Genomic DNA, 27,873 nt, shown 5'->3' with positions numbered 1-27,873 from the left:
GCTGAGACATCGGGCAGCTTGTCCTAGAACAATTTCTGCCATTCCTGCCATTGGCTAGGACGGCGATGGCAAACTTTTTGGGTTCAGCATGTCAAAAATTTGGAAAATGCCTGACTTGATTCTGCTGGCATATCGCTCCCTCCCCCCCCCGCCCCGAACAAAAGCAAACAATTCTTCACATATTCATTTGTTTTTTTAAAATATACAGCCTAATAATATGTATTATATAAATAGGCATCAAATCGTTAAACCATAAACTACAGGTAAAACAAATTTTCGGAGTGTCTGGAGGCCACACAAGAGCACACCCATTCTCACGGGTCCTCCACAGCCTCCCCAAAATCATGCAAGAATGGTGAATAATTGTTGTCGGATAGTGTGAACGACAGCATGTCATCACTGACATACATATGATAGGTTTTGCCATCACTGGGCTAGGATTGCATATTGTACTAAATTCGGGGGAGGGGAGAGCTTCAAACATTAGTAACTTGTAGAGTCCCCTTCACACCTGAGGATGTGACTTTGCACACCTAAGGGTGCCTTAAAGCAAATGCAAACAAACCACACTATGGTTAGCCCTAAGCTGTGGAGGTATGAACCCAGAAGTGTGTACAGTGTCTCTGGAACCCTGTGAAGGCCATAGCATTCAGTGAGCACAGAAGGGGCTGTCAGAGTGCTCCATAGCTATGATCAGAATGAAGGAGGGCGATACTAGCCAAATGGAGAATACTACATGGTCTACTGTATTCAGGTAGTGTTGGCACTGCCTTAGGATCAGCTATCATTTTGTTATATTCCTTTTATCTCAGTTCTTGGGCTGTCTATGGTAACCCATCATGAGGACTATTTGAATGTGATTTAGTATATTATGGAACTGATCACTGATATCCAGTGTAAACCCATGAGGCACCGATGACGAAATGTGCTTTGTGATGTCATGAGACAAAAACCTATCATTCATACTTAGATCCGAATAATGTAGCAGTCATATTTGCACCATCACTTTACAATGCATCTCTTGTCATTTCCTTCCCTTTGCTGCCTCCTGTGGATGCTGTCTGGGGAATTCTGGGAGCTTAATGTTGCCAACTTTGAAATGCACTGTACTAAAACGAAGACGAGACAGCTACTTGTTAAGAATTTTAATTTGGGTCCCCAGCAACAGGTTGTTCTCACTGACCACTCCTGGTTGAAACCATGAAACATTGTAACATCATTGCAAGGAGCGATGCAAATTATGTAATATGCATTAGTCACATCATGATACAAATTACATACAATGCATAATGTCATTTAGGAAGGGATGTCCTGACACGTCATCGCTGTAGTCCTACACGTCCCAGACCCATGTTTCAGGCTGGGTCTGAAATGACGGGGAACCATTATTGTGGTTTATTCCACAATCCATGGTAAACGCAAAGCATATATAAAGTGTAAATCTGGCCCATGTGAGCAAGGTAGGTTGTTATTGTGGATCACTGTACAGTTCAAAGGATTGGTTGGACCAGTTGGACTATTGATTCCAGCCAGAGTGGCTCCCTACCATAAAATAAAACTATATCCCATAATCCACAATACTTTTACTGGAGTTCCAGTCCACGTTTAGCATCCACACAGGGACTTTTTGTTTCCTGAGGCTGAAAAGTTTGAGTGAAGGCCATGGCTTTGAGGGAATGTAGTCCCAGCCCATTTGGAGGGTTAGAAAATATTCTGTAAGCATATTGGGGAATTGGACACTTGAAGTTTTTTTTTTAGAGATGGAGCCAGGACAGAATGTTGCAGATTGCAATGGAATTTGAATAAAATGAAGAAGATTTCGGGAAGTTTCAAAGTGAATCTGATAATAGGACCTCACAAAACCTACCACATTGTAAATGGAGTGTGGGAAAAGATGAGTGTTTACTAGCTTTTGGGGGCACTTTCTCATTGGATAGAGTCCCACTGAATAGTTCAACCCATACATTGGCTTCTTGAATTCTGCCCCACTTAGTTTTTTGTAAGTTAAGAAAACACCTGACCAGAGAATGGAGAGGTGAGAATTTTGACAGGGAAATCTGGTGGAACCTGATTGCGATACATTAGGCAGGAGAGAGATTCAGCAAGTTGCTCTCAGCAAAAGAAAATATCAAGCCCTCCTTTTGTCTGAAGTTTATTTAAGCAAGTATTTGATACCAGTCCTGAAGCACAAATACCACGTGAGCGGGTATAAAGATTAACGGCTGACAAGTCTGTCTTTAGAGTGGGGGGGGGGGAGTTCCAAGTACTGTGTGCTGCCTCCAAAAACATTCAGCCCGAAAGGAAGTACCACCCTCTTCTTTTTTAAAATGGCCTCACTAAAATTCCCAGGTTAGCTTGCTGCAATAAAAACGCCTACAGTATATATATATATATATATATATATATATATATATAAAACAAACCAGTTTCCCACAGTGAAGAACATGTGGTTGCTTCTTGCATGCAAAGTAAGCTAGTCACTAGCTGCTTCACTTGTGTGGCATCAATTTAGAAAAGTCTTAAATTCCAATTCAGAGGGCTGGTTTTGTCCTTTCAGGTCCAAAATATTTAGGAAGGAAATAGCTAAAGTAATGCCTTCTGGCACTCTCTAAGGGTTTTCACTGTCTGAGATGGCTGAGGACATTAACCTATGGTTAATAGAATCATGGCTTACTCAGTTAACTATGGAGTTGCATTCCTCACGAAACAGCAATTAACCACAATGGCTGGGTTTGTACAAGATAAAATCAAGCCTCTGAACTGAACTCAATCCTTGGTGATTCATGGATAGATCTATATAGTTTCCTTGACAGGATATGGAAGTAGCTTGCAGTTGCCTTCTTACAGGATGGTTTTTTCTCTCAACCTACCCCAAAGTCTTGAAATCTCCTGGTGGTCTCCCATCCACTAAGTAGATGTTGCAGGCAGGTGCTTTGGATGCAAATTCCTGCTTTCCACAGCACCTTTAGAGATCAAAACTGAAGCCTGCATCCTAGGTGACTTTGTATGAACCTAGAAAATTAGGCAAATAAAACACATTTTCAGTGATGGTGGCTTCTGTATTAGGAGCAGAACAGAATGTCCTCCCTAGAGAATTGGCAGGCTCTGCTATCCCTTGGGTGGTCAACAAATTCATTTTTTAAACATTTATCCTGGCTTTTAAATAGAAAGGAGTACGTGAATGAATCAAATTTGGCTTTCTAAGGTTTTGGCTGCAGCCTTCAGTTTTGTTGGGTTTCCGTAAATGGGTTCCACCCTAAAATCCGAGTAGTAGCAAAACATTTTGAATTATTTTTTTTTAAAGCGTTGGTTTTAAAGTTATCACAGACTTTGTTTTCATTTTATTTTTGTTCATAGATTAAAAAAAAATTCCCACACAGCGAAACACGAAAGACTTTCCTGAACGCAGATCCTCCTCCTCCTCAGCAGAAACCCGCCTTTAGCTTTGCCTCCCAACATTTTTCTCCACAGCCGGGGAGAGCGAGCAAAAGCAATGGAATGAAAAGCAGCCGAGGCGGCGGCGGAAACCCAAAGTTTAATTATGAGGGCCCAGAGCTCGTGAGCATCTCCCGGGCCCGCCTACCGGGGAGCTGCGCTAACTTTGACGTCATTTTGATCCGTGTCCGCACATGGGTGTGCAAATGTTCTGAGAGCGGCGCAGGTGGCCCCAGCCAGCTCTCTGGACTGGGAGGAGCGAGCGAGCGAGCTAGAAAGCGCCGCTTGGCTGCCTGGCCGGTAGGGTTACCTCTTTTTTTTTTTTTTTTCCTTTCCTCTCTCTCTCTCTCTCTCTCTCTCTCTCTCTCTCTCTCTCTCTCTCTCTCTCAACTCCTCCGTTTAGTTTGCGGTTATTGATGCAAAAAGACACCCTTGGAGCGAGGTCGTCTGAAGCCAACTCTCCCTTCGCCCCAGGACGAGAGCGCTCTTTTCCAAACAGAAGATCGATTTGGGAATTTTTTTTCCCCATCCTCCCCGTTTCTTCTTCTTCTTCTTTGCTAGTTTAGCCAAATTGGCGGAGTGAAGGGGCGAAAGAGGTATGGCTCGACCTGTTCCTTTGAACCCAGCTTTCCTACCTCCAACTTATGGGGTGCTGAAATCCCTGCTGGAAAACCCGCTCAAGCTGCCGCTGCATCACGAAGATGGTGAGAGATGGAGGGGTGGGGGGAGTGGAACAGGGGAAGGAGGAGTGTGGCAGTGGGTTTCCCTATTGCCCCCACCCCTCCGCCCCGCTTTATGTCCTGCGGGTTGATGTAGCCGTGCGCAACTTTCACTGAAAGCGGCGATCGAGCCGTGCGAACAGAGGCGCGTGTCTAGCCTGGCGTTGCTTGGAAATAGGGCTTTGCGCGTCGAGACGGGACGCGGAGAAGTCGCGCAATCTGAAGCGCGCATTTTTTGTTTCGGCTTGCGGAGGCTGCAGTGCAGTCTTAAGATGCTTGGGAATCGGTTCTACTGAATCAAGTAGGATTGATTTCCATGTAAACACGCCTAGGATTACCCAAGAGGTAGCAACGATTCCTTCTAATCCTGCCTTTTTTGCCTCTGTATGTTAGTCGGAGATAAGTCCTACTCAATACGCTGGGCTTACCCTCAAGTAAGTATGCCTAAAAACGGCTGCATAGCTTCTTGCTCTTTATTCCAAAATTAGCGTGTGCAGTTTGTTTATAGTGTAATGTTAAAAGTGAGCCTACTTTAACTGTATAGTTTATTTTGGTTGGCAAGGTCGGTGGTAGATTGGATCTGCTCTTTTGGGTCAGGTGCTTTCTGATACCATTTGTCAAGAAGTCATAAAACAGAGAATTCTTGTCAGAGTGTTTGTATGGTGCACTTCTGTGAAGTGAATCCTCCTTTTTAGTGGGATTTCTCTCAGGTAAATTGGGATTGCAATGTGGTTTTACATAATCTATCAACTCTTGCCCTTGTTTGATTTAAAAGTCATAGCATTTTATTTCTGTGGAGGTGATTTTGAAGAAAATGTGTGCCTTGAACTGGAGGCCCTCCCGGTACAGCTTTTCTCTGCATGACATGGGCATAGATTTATCCATAAATGTGTACACACAGCTCCCCCCCCCACAATACACACAGACTACTTAAAGCCTATACTATACTATGAATCAGAAATTTTACCGTATTTCTTGCAACATGTTTTCCCCCCAAAGGTACTAGTAAAACCTAATTCAACCTCTGATTGAAAGTTTCAGAAGAATAAAATATAAATCTTGAATTATTTCTAATAAAGCTGAAACTCCAATGCAGTTAAAAGTCAATTATAGCTAAGTATTGTACAGCGTTTAACAATTCTCTATGATTTTCTAGATAATATTCTCTATCACCTACACTTTAATACCTGTGCAGTGTAGCTTAGACTCACCTCACTCCTGTTTACTATGAACCAATACATACATTTTTCCATTATAAAAACAAATCAAACACAAGAATAGGATATCCAGATTAATTATGTTGATGTAATGTATCATTTTGAAAAAAGTTTTTGAGGTAGTTCTTTTAGATCATGATAGCAACTTGAAATATTTCCAGTGCTGAAAGATTGGATTTATGGACGGTAAATGTTCAAATATATTTGAAGAGGATGACCAGTTGCTGAGAAATGCATTAAATGCTTACAAATTTAGGAAGTAGCTGCCAATAGCTATTTGTCAGCATAATAAGTTAAATCCAGTGGATAAAAAAGAACAAACTACAAGTTGCACAAAGATCTGAAATTACTATTTTATTGCTACTTTGCTGTAAGAAAAATCCAACAAGGGGGAGGGGGGATTACAATTAATTTTGCAATTTCCTACACAGTGTACAAAAAGTTCTGATTCTTGGCTTCAAAACAAGCGTGCATTTCAAAACAATCCTGGGCATAGGAGTAGAAGAAAGGGGAGATACAAATCTGGAAATGGATGTAGGAAGGAGCTAAAAAGGGGCTTAATATTTCCAGCCTCTCTGTTGCTGCTGCAAGTTTATTTTTAACCAATCTTGAGAAATGCAATTGTGACTCCCCTGGGTAATGTTTGGCTTGTTTTATAGCTTCTCATTATGAATTTGGGTTCAATTTCTAAGTAGCAAATGATGAAGATTAGACTAAATTAGGCTATTTTACTAAGATAGCATTTCCAGAATTCCTAACTAGCATGAATGTTCACCTAGGAGGTAATTTGGGTTTTAAAAAAACATTTAACTAAATCAGCTGTGGTGTTCTTCATATTATTTATTTTTATTTAAAATGTGGTATGTTGCCCTTCAAAATTGATTTGAAGCAAATTAGCAATGCGTTACAAACACAATGTGTATTCTGTTCTTTAACCTATTCAAAATAGTAATTGATTACATACATTGCAGAAGCCATCATCTTATTTTTACTATTTGGATTCTGTGTAATGTATACAAGCACAGCCATCGTGGTTAGTAAACTCTGGTTGATGGGTGATTGTGCTATACAATACCAGTTAGTGATGGCTTAAATGAAACCATGTTTTAATAAACCATGGCTTAAACAAAGATATGTAAACTCTACCATTATGAATAGCTCCAGTTCTGTAGGATTTGATCGGGGAAATATATTCCACTATACCCATTGGAACAATTTCTCCAGTTCTCCATTCTGGTGATTCAAATACTCTGATGAAATCTCAGAGTGTTGTTGTTTGAAGCTTGCAATTGCTTGAAGGCAAGATGCAGATGAATTGCAAGTTAAAAGCAGAGGTGGAAAGCATACATGGGCTTAATGAGCCGAAAAATGTATCGAGAGACTTTAACTCTGTTCCAAACATAGAACCCCAAATGGAGAATAACTATGAAAGGATTCTCTTTTATTTTCTTCCTAGCAAGAAACTAGCTGAAAATTCCTCACGTTTCTTTGCCTTCCCCTTCCTTTTCTAGCATTTTATAAAGAAAAAGACAAAGACAAAAAACTGGATGACGACAGTACCAGCGCCACTGTCCCACAGTCTGCTTTTCTGGGGCCTACGTTATGGGACAAGACACTTCCCTATGATGGTGACACTTTCCAGTTGGAATACATGGACCTGGAAGAATTTCTCTCAGAGAATGGCATCCCTCCCAGTCCAGCCCAGCACAACCACAGCCCTCATCAACCAGCTCTTCAGCAACCTACCTCAGCCTCACCATCTGTCATGGACCTCAGCAACAGAGCATCCACATCGGTCCACCCAACTATGGTTTCCCAAAACTGCATGCAAAATACAGCCAGGCCAGGTAAAGTTAAGAGATCCTTTGACTTTTTGGCACCATTGGTGAGGAGTTCCATATATGTGCCACATGGAGCCTTTCCCATTCAGGTTGTGAATATGTGTTAAGTACTGGAGAGAAACCTGATTCAGTGCAGGGAATGGGAGACTGGACATGCTCCTTGCTCTTCCAGGTTCTCGCCCTTATCTCCTTCAGAGTTTTGACTCATGTTCACCAGTGTTGAGTGTTGTCAAAACTCACTCTCAGTATTTCTCCTTGTTTTGCCTGCACACACTTTCAGTGAGCAGCTGCAGTATCACAATGTTTGAAAACAGCTCATGATATACAGATTAAAATGCAATTGTTAGAGAGAGCCGTGGTATGGTGCAGTGGTTAGAATGCAGTATTGCAGGCAAACTCTGCCCACTGTCAGGATTTCAATCCTGACCTGCTGAAGGTTGACTCAGCCTTCCATCCTTCCAAAGTCAGTAAAATGAGGATCCAGATTGTTGGGGGCAATATTCTGATTCTGTACACAGCTTAGAGAGGGCTGTAAAGCACTGTGAAGCAGTGTATAAGTTTAAGAGCTATTGTTAAAATTAAGTAATATGCTCATTTCTTGCCCAGCCAGAACCTAATGAACAGTGAGTTCATTAGTGGAGACGGCCATGCAAATTTATTTATTATTTGAGGAGGGGTTGCAATACACAGAATTTGCTACCTCCTGCAGGGAGATTCTCATTCAGATGCATACAAAGAGCTAACCATTTTAGAACTTCTGATTCAATATAGCAAGGCTGGTAAGATGAAGAGAGCCAGCACAGATTCAAGTTTTCTGTTCTGGTATACTATCTGGACATATTTACATAAAAATAAATATCCTGGATTAGTATGAAGCCTTACACTAAAGTTGTCCCATAATGTTATTTGGAGCAAGGAGGGAAGTCCTCAAACTGAGACAATTCCCTGTGTTACTTGGAGAATGTTTTTCCCAAGAACCACGTAAGTAAAGCCACTTGCTATCAGTTGTAGCTCTCTAGAGGATCCAACCAGTATTTGCATGTAAAGGAACCAGGCTTTGGTTATACCCATGCAATTACTTACACAAATGCTGCCATATTGATGTGAAGAAATGGCTCTCCATATTTCTATACATTACATGAGAGCTGCCATCTCACCTTTAGAATTAATGTCATATCTGAATGGGTGTTTGCAAAGGTTCATGAGACTTGCTGGAATTACCTACATTCCAGGTTGTGCATCTGTTTGAAATAGGTTAGGAACCTATAGAACTCCAGATGTTGGTGAAGTACAGTTCATTGCATCCATCACTATCAGCCAGGATGTTGTAGTTCATTGATATCTGGAGATAAGGTCTCCTGCTAGATGGAGGCTAATAATAGATACTAGCATATGCTTGAAGGAATAATGGAAAAACACTAGAATTCACAATGAGTTTGAATAGTTCATTCTTCATTGAAGGAAGTTTTGCATAGAAGTAACTACTCTCAAATTATTATTTTTTTTAAAAGTCTATTGAAAAATTTCGCAAGTGGTAAAGTTATTCTTAGTTTTGTTAGAATTCAGATTTACTTTAATGAAGTGTTGTTACAACAATATTGGCAGTCTCCTATTTACAACATTTCTGAATGGTATGTGATTAATACATCTCATCTGACAGATACTTGCTTATACATAAAGGAAATGTCACAGTCCCTTTATTGGAGTGCCCAGACAACTACTTGATAAATCTTGTAGGGAACTGAGAACATTCTCTTTAAAATGTCCCTACAGTTATTCTGAAATAATCATAACATTGTTTTAAACATTCCTTTTTAAACAGAGAAGCAGTTTGGAAATGTTTTAAAATTGAGCCTGCAGTACATTTACATTTATTAGGACTAATCCCTATGAAAATTGTGGGATATTTAGAACAGGTCAATTAATGTTTACAAGTTGGCCTGTCAAACATGCAGTTAGGAAAAGGAGAAAAATATAGTGGGGTGAATGAGTTGGCCATTTTATTCATAAGTACTTTGAATTCATTCTACATAGAATTAGGGAAATCTGCACAAAGTGCAATTTGGCCTTATATTTAATTTTCACTTGGATTATTTATTGCTTATCTTATGTTGGAATGGGAGCTCATTGTCAACAGCAGGAAACCATGTTACTTGCTCTCTGGTCCTGGGATGGTCAGAATATTGTGAACAAGTGATTGATGTCAAAGACATATAAGTCAAAATAAATCAAGCGGCTAGCATTGAGAGTGGAAGAGAATAGTATGGAAAATCAAAGCCACAGACTGTGATTTTCACAAACTGGGAGGAAATTGGTGATCTAGCTGCATTTCTCTGAAAATCAGAGCCAGAATCTTCATGGACATGCACTTCAGTTGATGATTTTGTGAATGAAGGTTTATTTCAATTGGAATTGAAGCAAGTGGAAGAATTTCAGATGGAGACAGTTCACATTTCTCTGAAAAACTATTAAATGCTGACTAGTAAGTGATGAGAAAGGGCTGTGAATCGGTTCCAACCAACTAGTTTCTTTGCACATAAGTGAATATGGCATCCCATGTGCAGTTCCACATATAAAGAAAGTGTTGAGCTGAAAATGTGTGCTTGGTGTACAACGTACAACACCACAGTGGTTTGGGCTTCCTGGCCCATGTGCTCTCGGAAGTGGTGTATGATGTATGATGGATACTTGGTGACATTTTTAATTTGTTTTTGAGGTGTGATGAAGGCAAGTTCCATGTGCAGCTTTTAAAGAGATGTAACTTTTGAAACAGTGCTGAAAAGAAATATGATGGAGAGGGAGTAATTTTTTTAAGGAGAGAATTATAGGTTTTGGAAGCAGCATTGGCTGCAGGAGAAATGTGGGTTACATCGAGCAGAGAAAAAAGCCGGGCAGCCTAAGAAGGCAGGTGGTCTCTCTGAGCTTGGCTAGCCCCCTCCTGTGAATTTCCTGTCAGGTCCTCCATGAAGTTGCATTGGCAAGAATTACTTCCTTTCTCACTTATGGATTCTCCCTGACATCTCAAATCTGGTCTTCTATACTTTCTGTGCTTCAGTGGTCAAAGAGGTTTTTTTTTTCCAACTAAAAGAAAGCTGCATGGAGTTTAACATTATGGAAGCACATTCAGATGCCCCATGGTGGTATACCACATGGCTTCCCCACATACGAAACTCTTGCAAAAAAGACGAAGACTAGGCAAGCATCACCTTTGGTGGGTAAAACTTCCACCTGCAGGGAGGATTTGATGTAGTAATGCTTCCAAGACAACTGTTTCTGCCACACGTGTTCTCAGATGCTACACCATCCTCTGGATTGTGTCAGGTCCCCTGTCCATCTTTGAAATGACTCTATGGTATGCCTCAATGGTCAAGCACAGGATGGAGGGTAGAGAAAATTATTAGAATGATAATCCTTCCCTTCACTGTAACCTTTTGGGAGAGCAGGAAAAGCAGCCAATCTTTACATGGCCATTTGTTAAGGTTCATTTGCAACCTCTTTTACAAGTCAGCCCTGGCAAAGATTTATGCTCTTGGTTGATTTTAGAAGCACCCTCCCTCCCTCCCTCCCTCCCTGCCATCTTTTCCCCTTGCCCCAATGGTTGAGGAATTTCAAAGCATACTTCTAAACTATCCTACTGCCAAAAGTTATTTTGATTGCAAGTTTTGTTGTTAGCATCCACAAATGCCCCTCCTATTTAAAAACCATGCCCAGAGTTTCCTTAGAACATCCAGGCTGTGAGCCAAGAATTTATTTTCAGTCTAGATCTGCAACATGAACAATACAATAAAGCAATGGAGACTTTGCCATATGCAGAATTTCTTTCCCCTCACCTCAAGTGATCCAGCAGGCACATAGACATTTGGAGCTACAGGGACAAGGTTGCGATCGGTTGATGTGTTGCCTGTCTTCGTTCATATTAGAAATGACTTAATTAACGAAGCCCATGCTTTCTCGGGTCTGGGACAATTTGCCACGGCCAACTCGCCACAGCCAACTTGCCGTGGATCAACTAGCTGCGGGATAAGAGTTACACTAATTTCGAAGAAATGGTAAAATAGAATTACTAAAAAAAAAAATGATGCAAAAGGAGGGACAAAATGAAATAAATTTTTTAATTATATTGAACTGTTGAATTTTCCTGTGCCGAGTGTCCTGCAGCAAGATGGCTATGGCAAGTTGTCCTGCAGCAAGTTGGCTATGGTGAGTTGGTCACAGGGAGTTGGCTGTGGCAAGCTGTCCCATTCTGTGCTTTCTATTCAAAAGAAGAGAACTTCTTTCCCCCATTTTTTTAGTTGAAAAGATCATGTAATGAACCAGGGTCACAATTTGAGGGGCAGACTGTGTGACCCATGTCCCCTAGACATTCGCCAGCAACTAGGACAGTGGTGGCGAACCTATGGCATGTGCGCCAGAGGCGGCACTTAGAGCCCTCTCTGTGGGCATGCACGCCGTCACCCCAGCAGTGTTCGCTAGAGCAGCGAGCGTGTGGTGTTTAGAAGTGACAGGGCAGGAAGTGAGCGAGCAAGCGGCGTTGGCCCCCTGGGGATGCCCCGGCCACGCTCACCCAGTCTGCTGTGACCACCGCAGCTATGCCCACTCAGTGGTCATGCCCACCCAGTGGCCATATCCACCGAGTGGGCCACACCCCCCCCTGCTCCTCCTGAGAGCACCACAATGCTGATGCAGCCCTGGCACTTTGCAATAAATAAGTGGGTTTTGGGTTGCAGTTTGGGCACTTGGTCTCTAAAAGGTTCTCCATAACTGAACTAGGAAATGGATGTCGGGCAAGTAGCAACAGGAGTTGGTACCTTTTATTGTCTTGGCATGATAAGAAGATAAGAAGAGAGGACAAAGTAATTAATTTAAATTTCCCAGAATGCTCCTGTCTGGGTAACCTAAACCAATGACTTCCATGACTTTGCCAAATGTTGGTTGCAGTGGCTTTATGTGTTGGTGAGCCAAACTCTGAAATGTGTATAAGAAGTCTCCCCAACTTTTAGAAAGGAAGGATGCAGATGGACACAGATTCACATAGCTGTGCTAACTTCTTTCTGTTTATGGCAATTTGGCCATAAAAATAACAATGGAAGTTATTTTGAATCCTGACTGCAATACTGGACTGATTAAAAAAATGCAAATCTTGAATTGGCAGATGATTGAAGAGAAGAGTAAGTTTGGACAAGTGACTCCTTTACACGGTATACCCATTTGTTGCTTGAGTTTGGTTATTGAAAGAAAAATTAAGGTATCAAAGTATAAGAATCCAACCTAGGTTTCTAACCTTCATGGGGAGGAAGTATGTATACATCTCTCTGGTAGATAGAAATGAATAGTGATGCAGAAAACATCAGGGTTTATTTCATTTTTTATTGCAAATATTTGTACACTGCTTTCCATTATAAATCAAGCTATTTACATTAAAGTAAAATGAAATTCAGTTTTATGGTCTGATTCCTGGCATTTTTGTATTTTCTCTATAGTTCTCTATATTGCGCTCTTGATTATATTCTGAAGATGGTTTGATAATTGCACTGAACCTTTTGAGTTATGTAGCAAGTATGTCTGTCTGTCTTCAGTCATTATGTTGAAAGCCTAATAAAAATTGGGGTTTGCAGCAAACTTAAGTTGTCAAAGTGAACATAGCTTGTTTTCCTGAAGCTTAGCCTTGGCATCTCTATCACACCAGGCCTCCACACTGGAAAACAAAATAAAAATAAATAGAAGTTTCCCAGAGCAGGCATGTGCCTGGATGCCAAAAATCTTCCTAGAAAACTTGCCAAATGTTATGAAACACAGGTAGCATGAATGTTGGAGAGAACTGAAAATAAAAGTGCCAGATGCTGTATTTGAGGGCTAAAAAACACAGGGCCATTGGTGGTTCTTGTAGCTTTGTGTTAGAATTGAGGGGAAAAAATGATGGGGAGATGTTATGCTGGCATCTGAAAATTGACAAACTTAGTGAAAAGAATCTTTTTTCTCCAATTACTGGTCATTCAAAGTGCCAAGATTTGTAGAAATCTGTTGGCAAGCCATTTTGTTACTATGGAACCCACAGCAACAATGAGATGCACAGTATAGTCATGATAAAAATATTCAGTGTGTTCTTGGGTATGTGCCCATTGAGGTCCAAGTGGGGCCTGGCTGTCATACATGTAATGCATAAACACCCAGCATCTGTGCATTGGGTTTCTGGCAGATATTGAGGGATTATTTGTAAAAGAGATCAATAAAGAAAGTATTCCTTGGAGATAGGCTGTATGTGCTGTTTCCTGGAACTCAAAAGAAGTGTCAGCGTGGTGTATCAAAGACAGATATTAGATGTAGATCAGGCGCAGGATATACCACGTTTAATCCAGGTCATTTCTGATATAAAGCATCAGGTTGAAGGAAAACTTTGGATCGGAGAATCCCAAGAATTGGTGTCAGAGAATGAACATAGCTGAGCTGAATGGATGGATCAAAGTAAGTTTGGCTTTAGTGATTAAGATACCAGGCTAGAAGCCAGGAGATTATGAGTTCTAGTCTCTCCTTAAGCATGAAAACTGGCTGAGTGACTTTGAGCCTGTCCCACTTTCTTAGCCCAATCACTCACCAGGTAATTGTTGTGGGGAAAATAGGAGGAAGAAGGACTATTATGTGTGTTCACCACCTTGACATTTATCAAAGTAATAAAGACTAGATAAAAATACATAAAACAAACTTGCAATATTATTTTAGCTTTCTCAAACAGGGACCTGCATTATACCTTCAGTATATATGGACTACAGACTCCACCATCTTAAGCCAGCATGTTCCTGGCCAGGGCTAGCAAGAGATGATGGAAGGAGTCTAGGCAACTTACGAGGGTGCCCAGCTAGTGAAGTTAGTGGTATTTTGTATGACATTTCTTCCTTTAGTTCATAACATGTGTAGTAAGACAACAGAAGCCAACCATTTCTTGCATAGTTCCTATCAAATTGTTACCAATATGACAGTGCTCATGGCAAATTACACTTCCATAGACTTTATTCAAGAGGATATGCTTTATTCTGTGATATTTTACTCTAGAATTCTCTTTTTCCCATGCTAGTTACTCTAACACTCCATGAAATCATGTGAGCTTATCTTCAAATTCTCAAAATAAATAAATAAATAAATAAATAAAATAGTAGCAGCAGACTACTATTGCTCAACTTAGTTATTTACCTATGTATTCAAGTTTTTGTGTGCTCTTTCTCTTTTTTTTGGAGACAAGATCTTTCTTTATTGCAGTTTCTTCTGTATTTAATAGCTGAAAGAGCCTCTTAGGCCATATCTTATTCCATTCCAAAGTTTTCTAAAAAAAAAATTTCAACTTTTGTTGCCAGTTCAGGCAGGTTCATGTAACAGATTTACCGTATTTCTGATAAAATTTTCAGGCAAAATGGTGGCCATTTCTAGAACAGAGTTTTTACTGTTACCTCAAATTGTGTCTGTCTCCAGTGTCTTCTCTCCCCCCCCCTTCCCTTTGCTCTGTAACAGACCAACATCCTTTTTTTTTAAAAAAAAAAAATTAAAATTATGTTTTTTTAACAAAATAAAATTAGATGAGCAGGAAATTTGACCGGCATCAAGGGAGGAATTGGCAGGCACAAGCGTTTCCTGTTTCTGAAATAAAAGTACAACAGAGCTACATGCAGCAGGCTCATCCCAATGCCTCCGAACAAATGCTTAATCTTTGTAGGGGTAGTGGGTAGTGGTAAATGGGGCAGGCAGGAATATTGCCCATATTTTCCAGTTTCTCTGATATGGGTAAGACATTGTCCAAAAGATCTGGTCAATTTCAAAATTCTTTCCATCAGTGGAAAACAAAGCTCACTCATAGGTACAAAATGACAATTTTGCCTATTAGATAAAAGAAACAGTGAATTATTTCAGAAAGATATATTTTAGACCAAAGGCCACCCCTTAGTTTAATAGACAGTAGAATAAGACAGCAGAAAATAGTTTAATCAATAGCCTCTAATTATGAATCGTTGAGTGTTTGGATGGACTGAACAAAAGTAAGTTCTGCTTCGGCCTCTGTTCTCATTATTTTGGTTGGGGCTTAGGACAACATTCCCACAGTAAGAAACATCCCAGTTACTAATGTCTTGTTTTGTGATTCCCTTTAGGGTTTAAGGAACAAAATGTCTTCTGGGTGAGGGGCAAATAAAGAAAAAAGAATTCAGAAATCAGGTCCCTCTTCCTTACTGTGTTGTCAGGGAGGAGAAGGGCTGTAAACTATCTCTAATCTGAAAATGTCTTGAATGTGTGCATACTTCTTTTGAATGGTTATAACTGGGTAGCCTAAACAGTCCCCTTTATGGTACAGTTCACCCAACTCTCAATCCTGGCTTGTTTTGGTTTTTTCTGTCTGCCTTTATGCCTCCTCCTCTGTATGTCATTTTCAGTATAACTCGTCTTGATATTGGTTGTTTCTGAAGTAATGACATTGCATGACGATTGCAAATAACCCATATAGGGTGCTGCTGTTTTGAGTCCTGGTCCTTGGACTCTTTACATGGGTCGCATTAGAGCAGAAGGAGCTAACCCATCAATCAGGTCTTTTCTAGAGCCAGGTCTGTTTACATTGGCTTTTGCTAATAGGTTGATGGTGGTAGTGGAGGAGAAACAGCTCTTGAACGGTTTGTTCCTTAGATCTGTGGAGAGCGTGTATTTCTCTGAAACAGGCAGATACATCCCTTTATTGGTACCTCTCATGTCCAGATCTAGAGCAGGAGTCCCCAGCCCCCAGTCTATGGGCCAGTACCGGGCCGCGGCATGCCAGCAACCGGTCTGCACAAACAAGCAAAGCCCCATCCGCAAGATACAGGCAGCACACAAAACCACGCCCCCCTCTGGTCTGTGGGAAAACCTTTCTCCACGGAACCGCTCCCTGGTGCCCAAAAGGTTGGGGACCTATGATCTAGAGAGAACCTTAAAGCAAAATGGAAACGTTTGGCAGCACTAGATGTTCTGTGCCATGACGATAGAGAGCGAGGAGGAAAGTGATATTGCTCACTCCTCCCTTCCTTTCTCTCTAGTTTGCCAGAGACTGCAGTTTCCATCAAAAAGACATGTAGAATACATGTAGGCAAATTTAAAAATAGATCCTCCTGGGTGTGAGGGAAGAAAATTGCTGAATGCACAAGCTGGAGGGAGAAGTCCGTGTCCTTTTCTGATCTAGAGAAGTGAATTGTAACGTTCCCAATAAAATTTTAATTAATCACTTTACCCTTAAGTGTTTGCAAAACATGGAAATGGTAAGGTGTATCGGGGTGCCGCGGTATGATTAAACTCTGAAAATCAGTGGTTTTCAGGGGAACTGAGAGAGGCAACCTTTCGGTACAGCTGATTGGAAATTTGCTTGCACAATTCTGTTGCGTTGTGCAGGACATACATAGAATAGTTCTACAGGTAGTCCTCTACACACGACCACAATTGAGCCCAAAATGTCTGTTGTTAAGCGAGACAGTTGTTAAGTAAATCTTGCCTCATTTTACAACCTTTCTTGCCGCAGTTAAGTGAGTCATTGCAGTGGTTAAGTTAGTAACATGATTGTTAAGTGAATTTGGCTTCCCTGTTTGGCTTTGCTTGTCAGAAGTTCGAAAACGGTGATCACTTGACCCTGCAGCCATCTTAAATATGAGCCAGTTGCCAAGCATCTGAATTTTGATCATGTGACTATGGGGATTCTGCAATGGTCATAAGCGTGAAAAAAGGTCATAAGTCACTTTTTTGAGTACTGTTGTAACTTAGAATTGTCACTAAACAAACTGTTGTAAGTCAAGGACTATCTGTACTTTCTGTTCACTACCATGGGGCTAACCCAGGCAGACTTTACTATGATATAGTGGTGAAAGGCTTGAGCAAAGCTAAGGAAAATAACAAGTGCACAATCACAGTCAGTTTACAAAGTTCACTGAGAAACTGACTAGAACAAATCAGAGGCTAATTTCAGGTGTCTCACTAAGATATAAAGCAGACATGTATTACTTAAGGTTCTCAGACAGAGATCTCCAAAGTGGTCAGTATTGACCCCCATGAGTAGATGGGACACACTAAGGAGATCATCATCATCAGTGCTTTTTTTCTAAAAAAAAAAAAAAAAAAGGTGCCGGAACTCACACACATCATACAACCCGCCTTGCCTATCCTACAAGGTTCCATCCAAAACAGGTGCTGGAACTCTGTTCTGGGCGTTCTATAAGAAAAAAAGCCCTGATCATCATCATTATCATCGTTGTTGTTGTTGTTGTTGTTGTTGTTATTATTATTATTATTATTATTATTATTATTATTATTATTATTATTATATTCATTTAATTGTTTTCATATAGTAAATGCTTGGAGGTTGATGAACAGTCTGAAACCTCAATAAGGAGAGTTGAAGAGTTTGAGGACTTCAGCTCTAGGGCCCTTACCTTCTATCTCCCTATCCGAGCACCTCCAAAAGTCTCCACCAAATTTTAATTCACCAGAAAAGAAAAAATTGAATATACTAGTTATAATTATGTCTATATTTAATTATTTTAATGTTATCTAAATTTGAATGTAAATTCAGTTTAATCTAAATTATTTTTCCTGGCCTCACCTAATTATTTTAGAAATATAGCTTTTGATGTACCATTCAGAGACCTGGTGTAGCCCAAACAGAGTGGCCCACTCCTACTGCAAATCACACACTTTACAAACCACAAGAGCTGGATTCATGCACCGTACCCAATCAGACAACAACTTTATTGAATATTATTCAACAATTCAGAGAAGAAATCATGTGCACTTTCCTGATATAAAAAGATAGAATAAAAATATAAAGAGGGAGACAAGTTGGTACTGTGCCCTTTGGTGTGGATAAATTTAGTTTTAGTGTGGAGAATAAGTGAATAGACGTGTGATAAATCAGTGGTCAGATAATCCTCAGCTCTTGGTTTGTTTTTTTTCCACCCAGGCCATTAATTTTTATTAGGTACAGAATTTAGGATTATTCATGCAACTGTTTGTGCAGAAAGAGAGTGAATTCTGTGATGGGAATCACTCTGCAGACAGATGTGTGAAGTAAGGCTGGTGTATGTCGATATTTGATTTTTAATAGGGATATATGCAAAATCTGTACTTGAAGCTTTTCTCAGCAGAAAATAAGAATGTTCACCTGCTAATTGCATCAGATATGGATGCTACTAAAGGCACAGCCACCAACATTTCACAAACGTTTATTTATTTAACTCCATTTTGAGGCAGTTTGACCTTAACAATTCTGATGGTTTAAAGAGAGAATGAAAGATAATCAGACCAACACCCAGCCCACCTGCCAACAGATTAAGTCAAGCAACAACATCCATAGTTATTAAGGTGAGAGCAACATAGATCTCAAGAAGGATGTCATTGCAGAGAGCAGGGCTACCAAAAAGGCACATCTCCTGGGTCTCATAAGGTGACATTGTATAATCAACAGAGGGTTCAGAGGGTCATTACCATCGCCCAGAAGATTATTGGCTGCCCTCTCCTCCCCCACCCCCGACGAACTGTACAGTTCCTGCTGTCTTACAAAAGCTCAAAACATTCTTAAAGACTTATCTCATCATGGACATTCTTTTTTTTTGAACTATTACTGTTGTATACTTTGTTCGCGTGCAAATGATGAAGACACATGGCGATGCTGAACAAACACTATATTCTCCTTCTACAACAATCAAGCAAAAGCAAAAGGCACGCAGGCCTTTTTATATGGCCAGAAGCCCGGACAGTGTTAACCAATAGGAACAGAGTGTTTTCGCACCTTGCGCATGTGCACAAGGCTGGCGCCACTCTGTCTGTTCCTGGGCAGCTTTTGGAATGCCTGGGACCAATGCAATGTCTCGAGCCTGCTTTTGCAGGCTCAGGACACAACACCCTTCCCCTCTAGATGGAACACACTTCGCGTACACACATGTACATCGTGCATTGGGAAGAGTGGCATACAGTTGCATTATTCAAATGCAAAGAGCATGGAATATCGAGTCTGCCCTCAGGCAAACCCCCTTCAGTATTTATTAATACAAATAAATGTATCCGAAATCAAAAATAATACAAAATAACCTACCCACGAGTTACTCCCCTTATTCAGGGGCCTCATGAGCAGGTTCCTCATGATTTGACAGCAACCTCACAAAGTCTCTCAAATGTTTGGGTGGGCACTTGGCCCGCTGTGACCTTTTAAGGCCCGGAGAGATTGCCTGGCCCATCTGCTCGCCTACCAGGCTAAGCAGGCCAGGACATTGCTGCCCTAAATCCCCAGGTGACCTGGGAAGGGTGCCTGGCCTACCTGCTCGCCTACCAGGCTAGGCAGGCCAGGACTTTGCTGCCTCAAATACCCGGTTAACCCGCCCAGCTGCTGGCTGGCTGGACCCTCTAAGACCAAGCCAGCATACCTTGGAGGGGTGGAAGTCCCCGAGTCCAACAATGGACCCCTCTTGGGAACACTATCCCTCGAGCCCAAGGCCAGCAGATGGAGAGGGCTGGGTAGCGGAAGTGCCCCAGTATTCTGTGGCCCCCAAGCACGTGCCAGAGGTGCCAGAGTCAGGAGTTGCCTCCATGGCAACCCCTTTGCTGGTGACTTCCTTTTGGGAGCAATTGCTGAATTAGGCAAGCGCCCCTGATGGAATTCCTTTTCTCTTGCTGCTTGTGATTTGTGTGGATACCCCCGGTCAGTCTCCCTGTCTGGAGCACTATCTGACATGTGAATACTGTGGATACCCCCGGTGTGACTCCCTGCCTGGAGTAATTATGGATGTGTCGGATGACCCCTATCCAGTGAATTCCTGTTTGGAGCACTTGAGGAACCTTGGGATGAATCCCAAACAGCCTCAGTAGCAGCTAGTGAGGGCCTGTTAGTCCTGGGAAACTGTGACATATTATGGTCCTCCTCCTCCCCCCCAGAGCAGAGCCAGGAGCGGAAGGGTGAGAGTCCAGTTTCCAACGCAGTTGGTCTATGTGTCTGCGAAGAATGCGGCTGTCACCCAAGGCAACTTCGTATGACAACGGCCCAGAGACCTTGCAGACCACAGCTGTGACCCAGAGATGTCCAGGCCCGTAGTTTCTTGCCCAAACCAGATCGGCTACTTGGAGTCTCCTAGGTGCCCACGGTTGTGACACCTGTGAAGCCACCCGGTCAGGGTGCAGCCTGTCCAGTTTAGTGATGAGGCGGCGACCCCAGCGGAGTTCAGCAGGGCTCTTCCCTGTGGCTGTGCATGGTGTGGTGCGGTGTGCAAGAAGGAAATCAGCTAACCTGTGATTCCAGTTACCGTAAGTCAGTTTCTTGAGAGCATCTTTGGTGGTGCGCACCATTCTCTCTGCCAGTCTGGTGGAGGATGGATGGAAGGAAGCCAATGTTGCATGCCAGATCAGGTTGGCCTGAAGAAAAGCCTGGAACTCAGAAGAGGTAAATTGAGGGCCATTATCTGAAACCAGAACATCTGGAAGATCGTGTGATGCAAAAATTCCTCTCAACACCTGGATGGTCCTGGCAGTAGTAGTGGAGGAAACAGGAACAACCTCTAGCCACTTGGAATGGCTATCCACAACAACCAGGAAGAATTGCCCCTGAAAGGGCCCAGCATAATCTATAAGCACCCTAGACTATGGGGTTTGAGTTTCCTCCCACCTACGTACTGGGCCTGAGGCATTTCAGGCTGAGACTGTTGGCACACTTGGCACCCGTGCACCTGGACCTCGATGGCTTTATTGAGCCCAGGCCACCAAAGATGGCTGCGTGCAAGTGCTTTTATCCTGACTATACCAGGATGTCCCTCATGCAGAGAGATCAAAATTCTAGACCTCAATGAGGCTGGGATCACTACCCTGCTACCCCATAACAGGCAACCCTTGAAAGTGGAAAACTCATGCTTCTTGTGCCAGAAGCTTTGGAACTCAGTATCTGGGCACTTGTCAGGCCATCCTGAGAACACCCAGGTCAGCACAAGTGTAAGCGTGTGATCAGTGGCAGTTTCTGCAGCCACATCCCTAGCATTGAGGGGAGACTCCGGTAACTCCTGAATGGACAGAATATTAATGGCTGGAGCTGGATCACGCTCTAATTGGTTCAAAGGTAATCTTCTCAGGCCATCTGCATGACCCATTTCTTTTCCTGGTTTGTGAACTAATGTGTAGTCATATGCTGACAGGAAAATGGACCATCTCAGCATACGAGGAGAAATGATATATGGGGTCTATTTATTAATGGTAAACAAATTCAGCAGAGGCTTATGGTCAGTATAGACCGTGAAATGGCAGCCATATAAGAAATCATGAAATTTCTTAATGCCAGCCACTCTGGCCAAGGCTTCTCTGTCAATTTGAGCGTAATTTCGCTCTGCAGAAGACAGAGTCCTTGAGTAATAGGCCACAGGGACCTGTGTCCCATCAGCCTTCAGATGGCTAAGTACAGCTCCCACCCCATAAGGAGATGCATTGCACGCGATGCAAACAGGCAGTTGCTCATTGAAATGCACTAAAACACCATTAGAAGTGAGCAAGGCCTTAACCTCATAGAAGCTCTTGTCATGGACTTTAGTCCACTTCCAAGGAGCTTGCTTGTCTAAGAGCCTGTGTAATGGCTCCGCCACTGCAGCTTTATGTGGGAGAAATGCATGGTAAAAATTTAATAGCCCCAAGAAGGCTTGCAGCTCACTCTTAGACTTAGGGCTTGGGGCCTGCTGGATAGCTTGCAATTTAGTTCCAGCAGGGTGAATGCCTTGAACATCAATCCTGAATCCTAAGAAGTCAGTAGAAGTGACTCCTATCTTACATTTATCCTTCTTTAGTTTAAGGCCTGCTTTTCGAAAACGAAGCAAGACAGCCCTTAATCTTTCTGCTAAATTTTGAGATGACTCCCCAGGAATGAGGACATCATCGAAGTAGGGACAGACTCCAGGAATACCTCGAAGTGTGCTCTCCATGACACTTTGGAATATGCCAGGGGCTACATTTACCCCAAATTGCAGTCTCTTGATCATGAAGGCCCTCCCTGTGAGTTACAATAGTCTGGGCCTCTGCTGTTGATAGGCCTGTGCCAGGTCAAGCTTCGCAAAAATGCGCCCCCCCTTGAGGGAGGCCAGAATGTGGCTTACAACAGGGACTGGATAAGCGTGCTGTTGCAACGCTTTATTTGGTGTGCACTTATAGTCTGCACATATATGGATTTCCCCATTAGTCTTTAGAGGCATTACTATGGGGGTTTCCCATGGACTAGAATCCACAGGTTCTAAAATGCCCTGCTGGAGCAATTTGTTCAGCTCAGCATCTATCTTATGTTTGAAGGCAAAAGGCACCCTCCTAGGCTTGACCCTGATGGGCGTGATAGTTGGGTCTAACCGTAGCGAAATGAGAGGCCCCTTGTAGGATCCTAGCTCTGAACTAAACACATCTGCAAACTCCTTGCAAACCTCTGCAAGGCCCAGCGTTTGCAAGCTGTGTAGCCCAGTTACCTGGATTCCCAGAGCCTTGAACCAATTGAGTCCAATAAGACTAGTACGTTCACCCCCAACAACTACCACATCTAGGAAACCTTCAAAATCCTTATACTGTATCCTAAGGGTGGGCTCCCCCTTAACACACACCATAGAATTTTGAAAATCAGTGAGTATTAGATTCGATGGCCTGAGTTTAACTCAAAGGCCACTACTGCTGCAAATCCTTTTAAAGGTATTAATTGAAATAATGGAAAGAGCGGACCCTGTGTCCAACTCCACCAGTAAGGGAACCCCTTGCAACCTTATGTTAATGGAAAGCTTCTTCTTAAGGGGCTTGTGTGTTCCTGTTGTTAGAATGCTCCTGCGCGACGCGCAGAAACCCACCCTATTTTGGCTGAGGACCCTGGTACCTTTCTGAAGCAATTCTTCCTGAGGTTGAACCTTCTGGTGACCCAAACAGACGGATGCAATGTGGCCCTGCCTGCCATATGCCCTGCAAATGGCGGAGCGAAATCTGCAGTCAGCTCGCTTGTGGTGTCCTCCGTACCCAAAGCATTGAAGAGATGCTGGGGCCTTGACCGGACGTCCCTTCTGCCTCCTCTCAGCTGGCTGGTGAAGTCTGTCGACCTCCTCTTCAGGATCCACTTCTGATCCTTCTCAAGCGTCCTCTTGATGGACGGTAGCTGTGTCTGGAGGATTCCTGGTGAGGCGCAAAGCCTTCACAGCCCTGCCTGCTGCTTCCTCTCGCAACGCATCTTGGAAGGAGACATCTTCTTTTGCAAAAATCTTTTGTTGTAAGTCTCTGCTCCTTAAGCCACAGACAAAACGATCTCGCAGCCTCTCTTCCAGATCCTTGAACTCACAAGGCCTGGCTACTTGCCTTAAGGCCGCAATAAAGTCCGCAGCAGATTCACCCGGCCTCTGGTCTCTCTGCTCGAACGCGTGCCTCCAAGCAATGATGGATAACTTCGGCTGGAAATGTTCCTTCAACATTTTCTTCAAGTCAGCATATGTTACTGATTCCAGAGGTGCAGGAGCCACCAGATTTTCTACGATGTCAAAAGTTTCTTGTCCACAGGCACACAAAAGAGTTGCTGCCTTCAGGCCATCTTCTCTAATCTGATTTACTCTGAAGTAATTCTCCACCCGTGCTACATAGGAATTCCACCTCTCTGGGTGGGAGACATCGAAATCAGTCAAGTGGCCAATCTTTGACATCGTAAACTTTACGACCTTCACCACTCGCTTCCTCTGCAAGCTGCTGTTTGGGGAAAGGGTCCTTTAGCCGAGCTCACCCTCCAGCGACGCTGTACTGGCAGGCTGGGACACTGATTCAGACGCCGTCTTCCCCTCTTCAGGACTTCCTGGGTAAGTCCTTAAATCTTTTGTTTCAGCTTGCAAAGGATCCCACCTTCGTCCCCAGTGTTGTATACTTCGTTCGCGTGCGAATGATGAAGACACATGGCGATGCTGAACAAATACTTTATTCTCCTTCTACAACAACCAAGCAAAAGCAAAAGGCATGCAGGCCTTTTTATATGGCCAGAAGCCCGGACAGTGTCAACCAATAGAAACAGAACGTTTTCGCACCTTGCACATGCGCACAAGTCTGGTGCCGCTCCGTCTGGTCCCGGGCAGCTTTTGGAATGCCTGGGACCAATGCAACGTCCCGAGCCTGCTTTTGCAGGCTCAGGACACAACAATTGCCATCTGGCAGACAGTATAGGATAATAAAAACAAATAGGCTGAAAAATAGTTTTTATCCCAGAGCTGTAACCATATTAAATACTACTGTGTAGTGCAACATTGAAGTGCAATATGTGAAATAAATCTACATTTTCACGACATGAGGCAATTTCTAATTAATGATTTACTTCTGACAGCATTTAGAATTTAGCACGTACGTGTGTGTTTATTTAACTGAAGCATGTTTTGCCTTCCTTTGGCTGAGAAGGACTCCCCAAAATCAATAATATGACAGCTCCTGCAAGCACGAAATCTATTAGCTGCAATATCAAAAAGAAAGGGATTTGGAAGAAGCAAGTACAAACACTAATCTGTTTGTTAGGAAGCTCTGATTGCAACCAGTTGGTATAGAAACAGTCGAGGAGAGGAAAATTGCCAAAAGTTGTCTGTCTAATGGCATGATTTTTCTTCCTTTCTCCCCCTTTCCTCAGAGTCTATCTGTTGCCTAGTGCTGTGGGAAAACAATATTTATAATTGAAATCTGAAAATGTCTCTGTTGGAGAGAAATCCATACTTTTAGGCATAGCCACTGGAATCTCTGCCGTATGAAATTGTAAAATGAGCATGACGGAGTGGGAGACTGGTACTCCTCCAGATGTTAAATGAGCCACATTTAAGTCTTCAGGAGTCTTCAGCTGTATGGCCAAAGATAAAAAAGATGCTGGCAATTGTAGCTCAGCAACATCTGCAGGACCAAAAGATTCTCTTACCATTGTTGTATATTTACAATGCATGTAAATACTGTAATTTGCCAGAACAACGTGAATTGTTGTTGTTTGGGCACTTCCAAGTCTGTGAGTCAATGAACAAGATTTTAGAAGGATTGTCGGTAGTTCCTTCTTGAAAGGCTTTTTTAAGGTTCCTGTTTATGTCAACAGTGATAGTATCTACCACTTTGTTTTTCTGGGCTCTATTTTGATTGCCTTTGATTTTTTCCAGGCATTAGGATCTTTTTCAATGATCTCTGCCTTTGTATTAAATATGTTGTGTCCAACATATTTAAGCTTTAGCTTTGTTATTAGTGTTGTTGGAAGATTAGCAAGAGTCTGACTGCACTGTGCCAAGTTCTAGAATTGTTCAACTTATAAACTTTTCTATTTGGGTAGAACCTTTTTAATGGTTAAAACAAGATGTCTGTGTCACTTTAAAGACAACATCTCAGAAGACACTGAGTTGCTTTTGTTACTGTAAAATAAGATTATTTCTCTGGGGTTCTTTGCTTAGACTTTTGTTTTATATTATTGATGCCCAATTTTGAATTTTTTGAATTTTCCGGAACCACCTCAGCCCCCTTCCTTTTCTTTTCTCCCTTTGATTTGCTTGCCAACATTGAATATGGTAATTCTCAACTTCTCCAAGTTCAAATTCAGGAGCCCCAGTAACATTTTTCATTTTGCAAGCACGTCCCTTTATTTTCCTCTCCTGCCTTAGACGTCAGGAAAAATGCACACTGGCTATACTGATTGTTTTGATGGATGGGAATACCGTGTGAGTTTTAGGTATTTTATTACAGTTTTTATATTGGTTTTGCCTTGTTTTTAAATTATTGTATTGTTTTGTTGTTGTAGTTTATATTTGCTTTAATTATTTGTCAGCTGCCCAGAGTCGTATACATAAGATGGGTGGCTATATAAATTTGATTAATAAATATCTACATAAATAGTGAGTGGAAGGAAGCTGATGTGCTCTCATATACGCTCATCACCATGGTATATCATTATTGATATTTCCTGCCTGGGTTAAACTCAGCTCTTGTTGGCCAGGGGAGGGGAGAATAAATAAATAATTCACACAAGCCCAGTAGGACCTTGGATAACCCTGTTAGATCTTCAGGCCTTGATAGCTGGCAGGACAGCGAGCTAATAATTAGAGAAGGAAAACTTGCCAGGTGTCTGCAAATCAATGTGTTCTTTCGATTAGCTTGTGTACTTGTCACTGGCAGATGTCAGGAACAAGCTACAGTGATAAATGAGTTGTGACAAAATGTCCTTCTCTGATGTGTAGCCATATAAATAGAAGGCTGCATGCATGGATTTTAGGCAGAAGATCTCTCATTGACGATGCTGAGAGGGCTGTAGCAAACTTTTTACACAATTATCCTTCAAGAACCTAGCCAGCAAAGCCTTCTCCTTTCTGGAACATGATTGGGGACAATAGGTCAGAGATTAAGCATTTAGTGTTGCTGTTTTTTTAATAAAAAAGAAAAGGCAGCAGCTTGGTGCTGCTTAATGCAAGGGCTACACAGTTGAATACAGCTTGCAGATGATAGCAGAAAATAACATTAGATGCATTGCGGTGCATGGCAAGGATACCTAAGCATTTCCCCACCGAGCTGTGGCCTATGTGTTTAACTAGAAATAATGGATTTTAAAAAGGCTTTCTTAGAGGGTTTATTCAGGTAGTTCAGTAATCCTGGGATAGAACAAAACTTATTGTTGGGGTCCAAGAACCACACTTGACCTTTGAAAGATATGTCAGGGATTGAGCTGTCAACAATAGGTGGAACCAGGAGAAAAAAAAATGGACTAAGGCTACTTCAGATAATCTGACTGAATTTCAGTTGCATTAATTAAATAAACTTCATTGTAGGGTTCTCCATGTAATTTATAATTTCCCTTTTTTCCTTATTTAGAACTGCAGTTCAAGTTGCAACTTGGCAATTGTGTCTGGGAGACCATAGTTTTTGTGCCAGCATTAGAGACCAAATGCTGGTAGTGCAAAGTTCTTCTTGTAATAATAAACATTTCCTTACAGTAGATAGTATGATTTAACCAAAGTTCATTCAGCAAGCCGGAATGTTAGCTCTGCCTAAAAATTGCTAATATCAAAGAAAATGATATAGGATCTTTTCAGGACATTTTTTAAAAAATGTCTCATTTTCTCTTAGTGCTGTAGTATCTTGTATTTAACTACAAAAGTGAGGATTGAAAAGAAAGGGGGCTTAATTCTATCCATTGTTTTCATTCTGGTCATTCTATAGCACAATAATGTCAACTTGCTAGGAGATAATATAGGATTTGGGCAGACCTTAATCATGCTTAGTAGCCTGGTCTGAAAACCACTCTCTTGGCTTGCCCCCTCTTCTGTGTGGTGAAGACCGTGCATTTCAGCATTCCTCCTGAACAGTTAGATGATTACTTATTTTGCTGGATGTAATGGTGTGTGTGTGTGTGTGTGTGTGTGTGTGTGTGTGTGTGTGTGTGAGAGAGAGAGAGAGAGAGAGAGAGAGAGAGAAGGGGGTAGAGAGAGCGAATGAAAGAGAGAGAACATGAAAAGAGAGAACATGAGAAAGAGAGAAAGGATGAGAGAGAGGATGAGAGAAAAAAAGAAAATACTAAAGGGAGAGAAAATGAGAGAGAGAAAGAGAGAGAGAGAGAGAGAGAGAGAGAACACATAAGATATAAACATATGTTTCCATGTTTAAATACCATATACATAAGCAGAATCTTTGAGGCAGCAGATGGGA

At 42.0% G+C, this 27,873-nt stretch overlaps 1 protein-coding gene across 1 annotated transcript in view; it reads left to right on the top strand.

Annotated features, from left to right (window-relative positions):
• Positions 1-3,773: 3,773 nt before the first annotated feature.
• LOC120310743 (hepatic leukemia factor-like) overlaps positions 3,774-27,873 on the top strand; it is a 77,024-nt gene continuing 52,924 nt past the window's right edge. Inside the window, exons 1-2 of the mRNA XM_039349510.1 lie at positions 3,774-4,139; positions 6,883-7,218. Of these exons, the coding sequence (XP_039205444.1) occupies positions 4,034-4,139; positions 6,883-7,218 (442 nt within the window). The 5' untranslated portion in view covers positions 3,774-4,033. The remainder of the gene's footprint in view (positions 4,140-6,882; positions 7,219-27,873) is intronic.

The sequence above is a fragment of the Crotalus tigris genome, unplaced genomic scaffold (assembly GCF_016545835.1).
Source record: "Crotalus tigris isolate CLP2741 ecotype Arizona unplaced genomic scaffold, ASM1654583v1 scf7180000018282.538533, whole genome shotgun sequence".
NCBI classification, from domain to species: Eukaryota; Metazoa; Chordata; class Lepidosauria; order Squamata; family Viperidae; genus Crotalus; species Crotalus tigris.
Note: the sequence above shows the minus strand (reverse complement) of the source record. Positions and strands in the feature narration are given on the sequence as shown.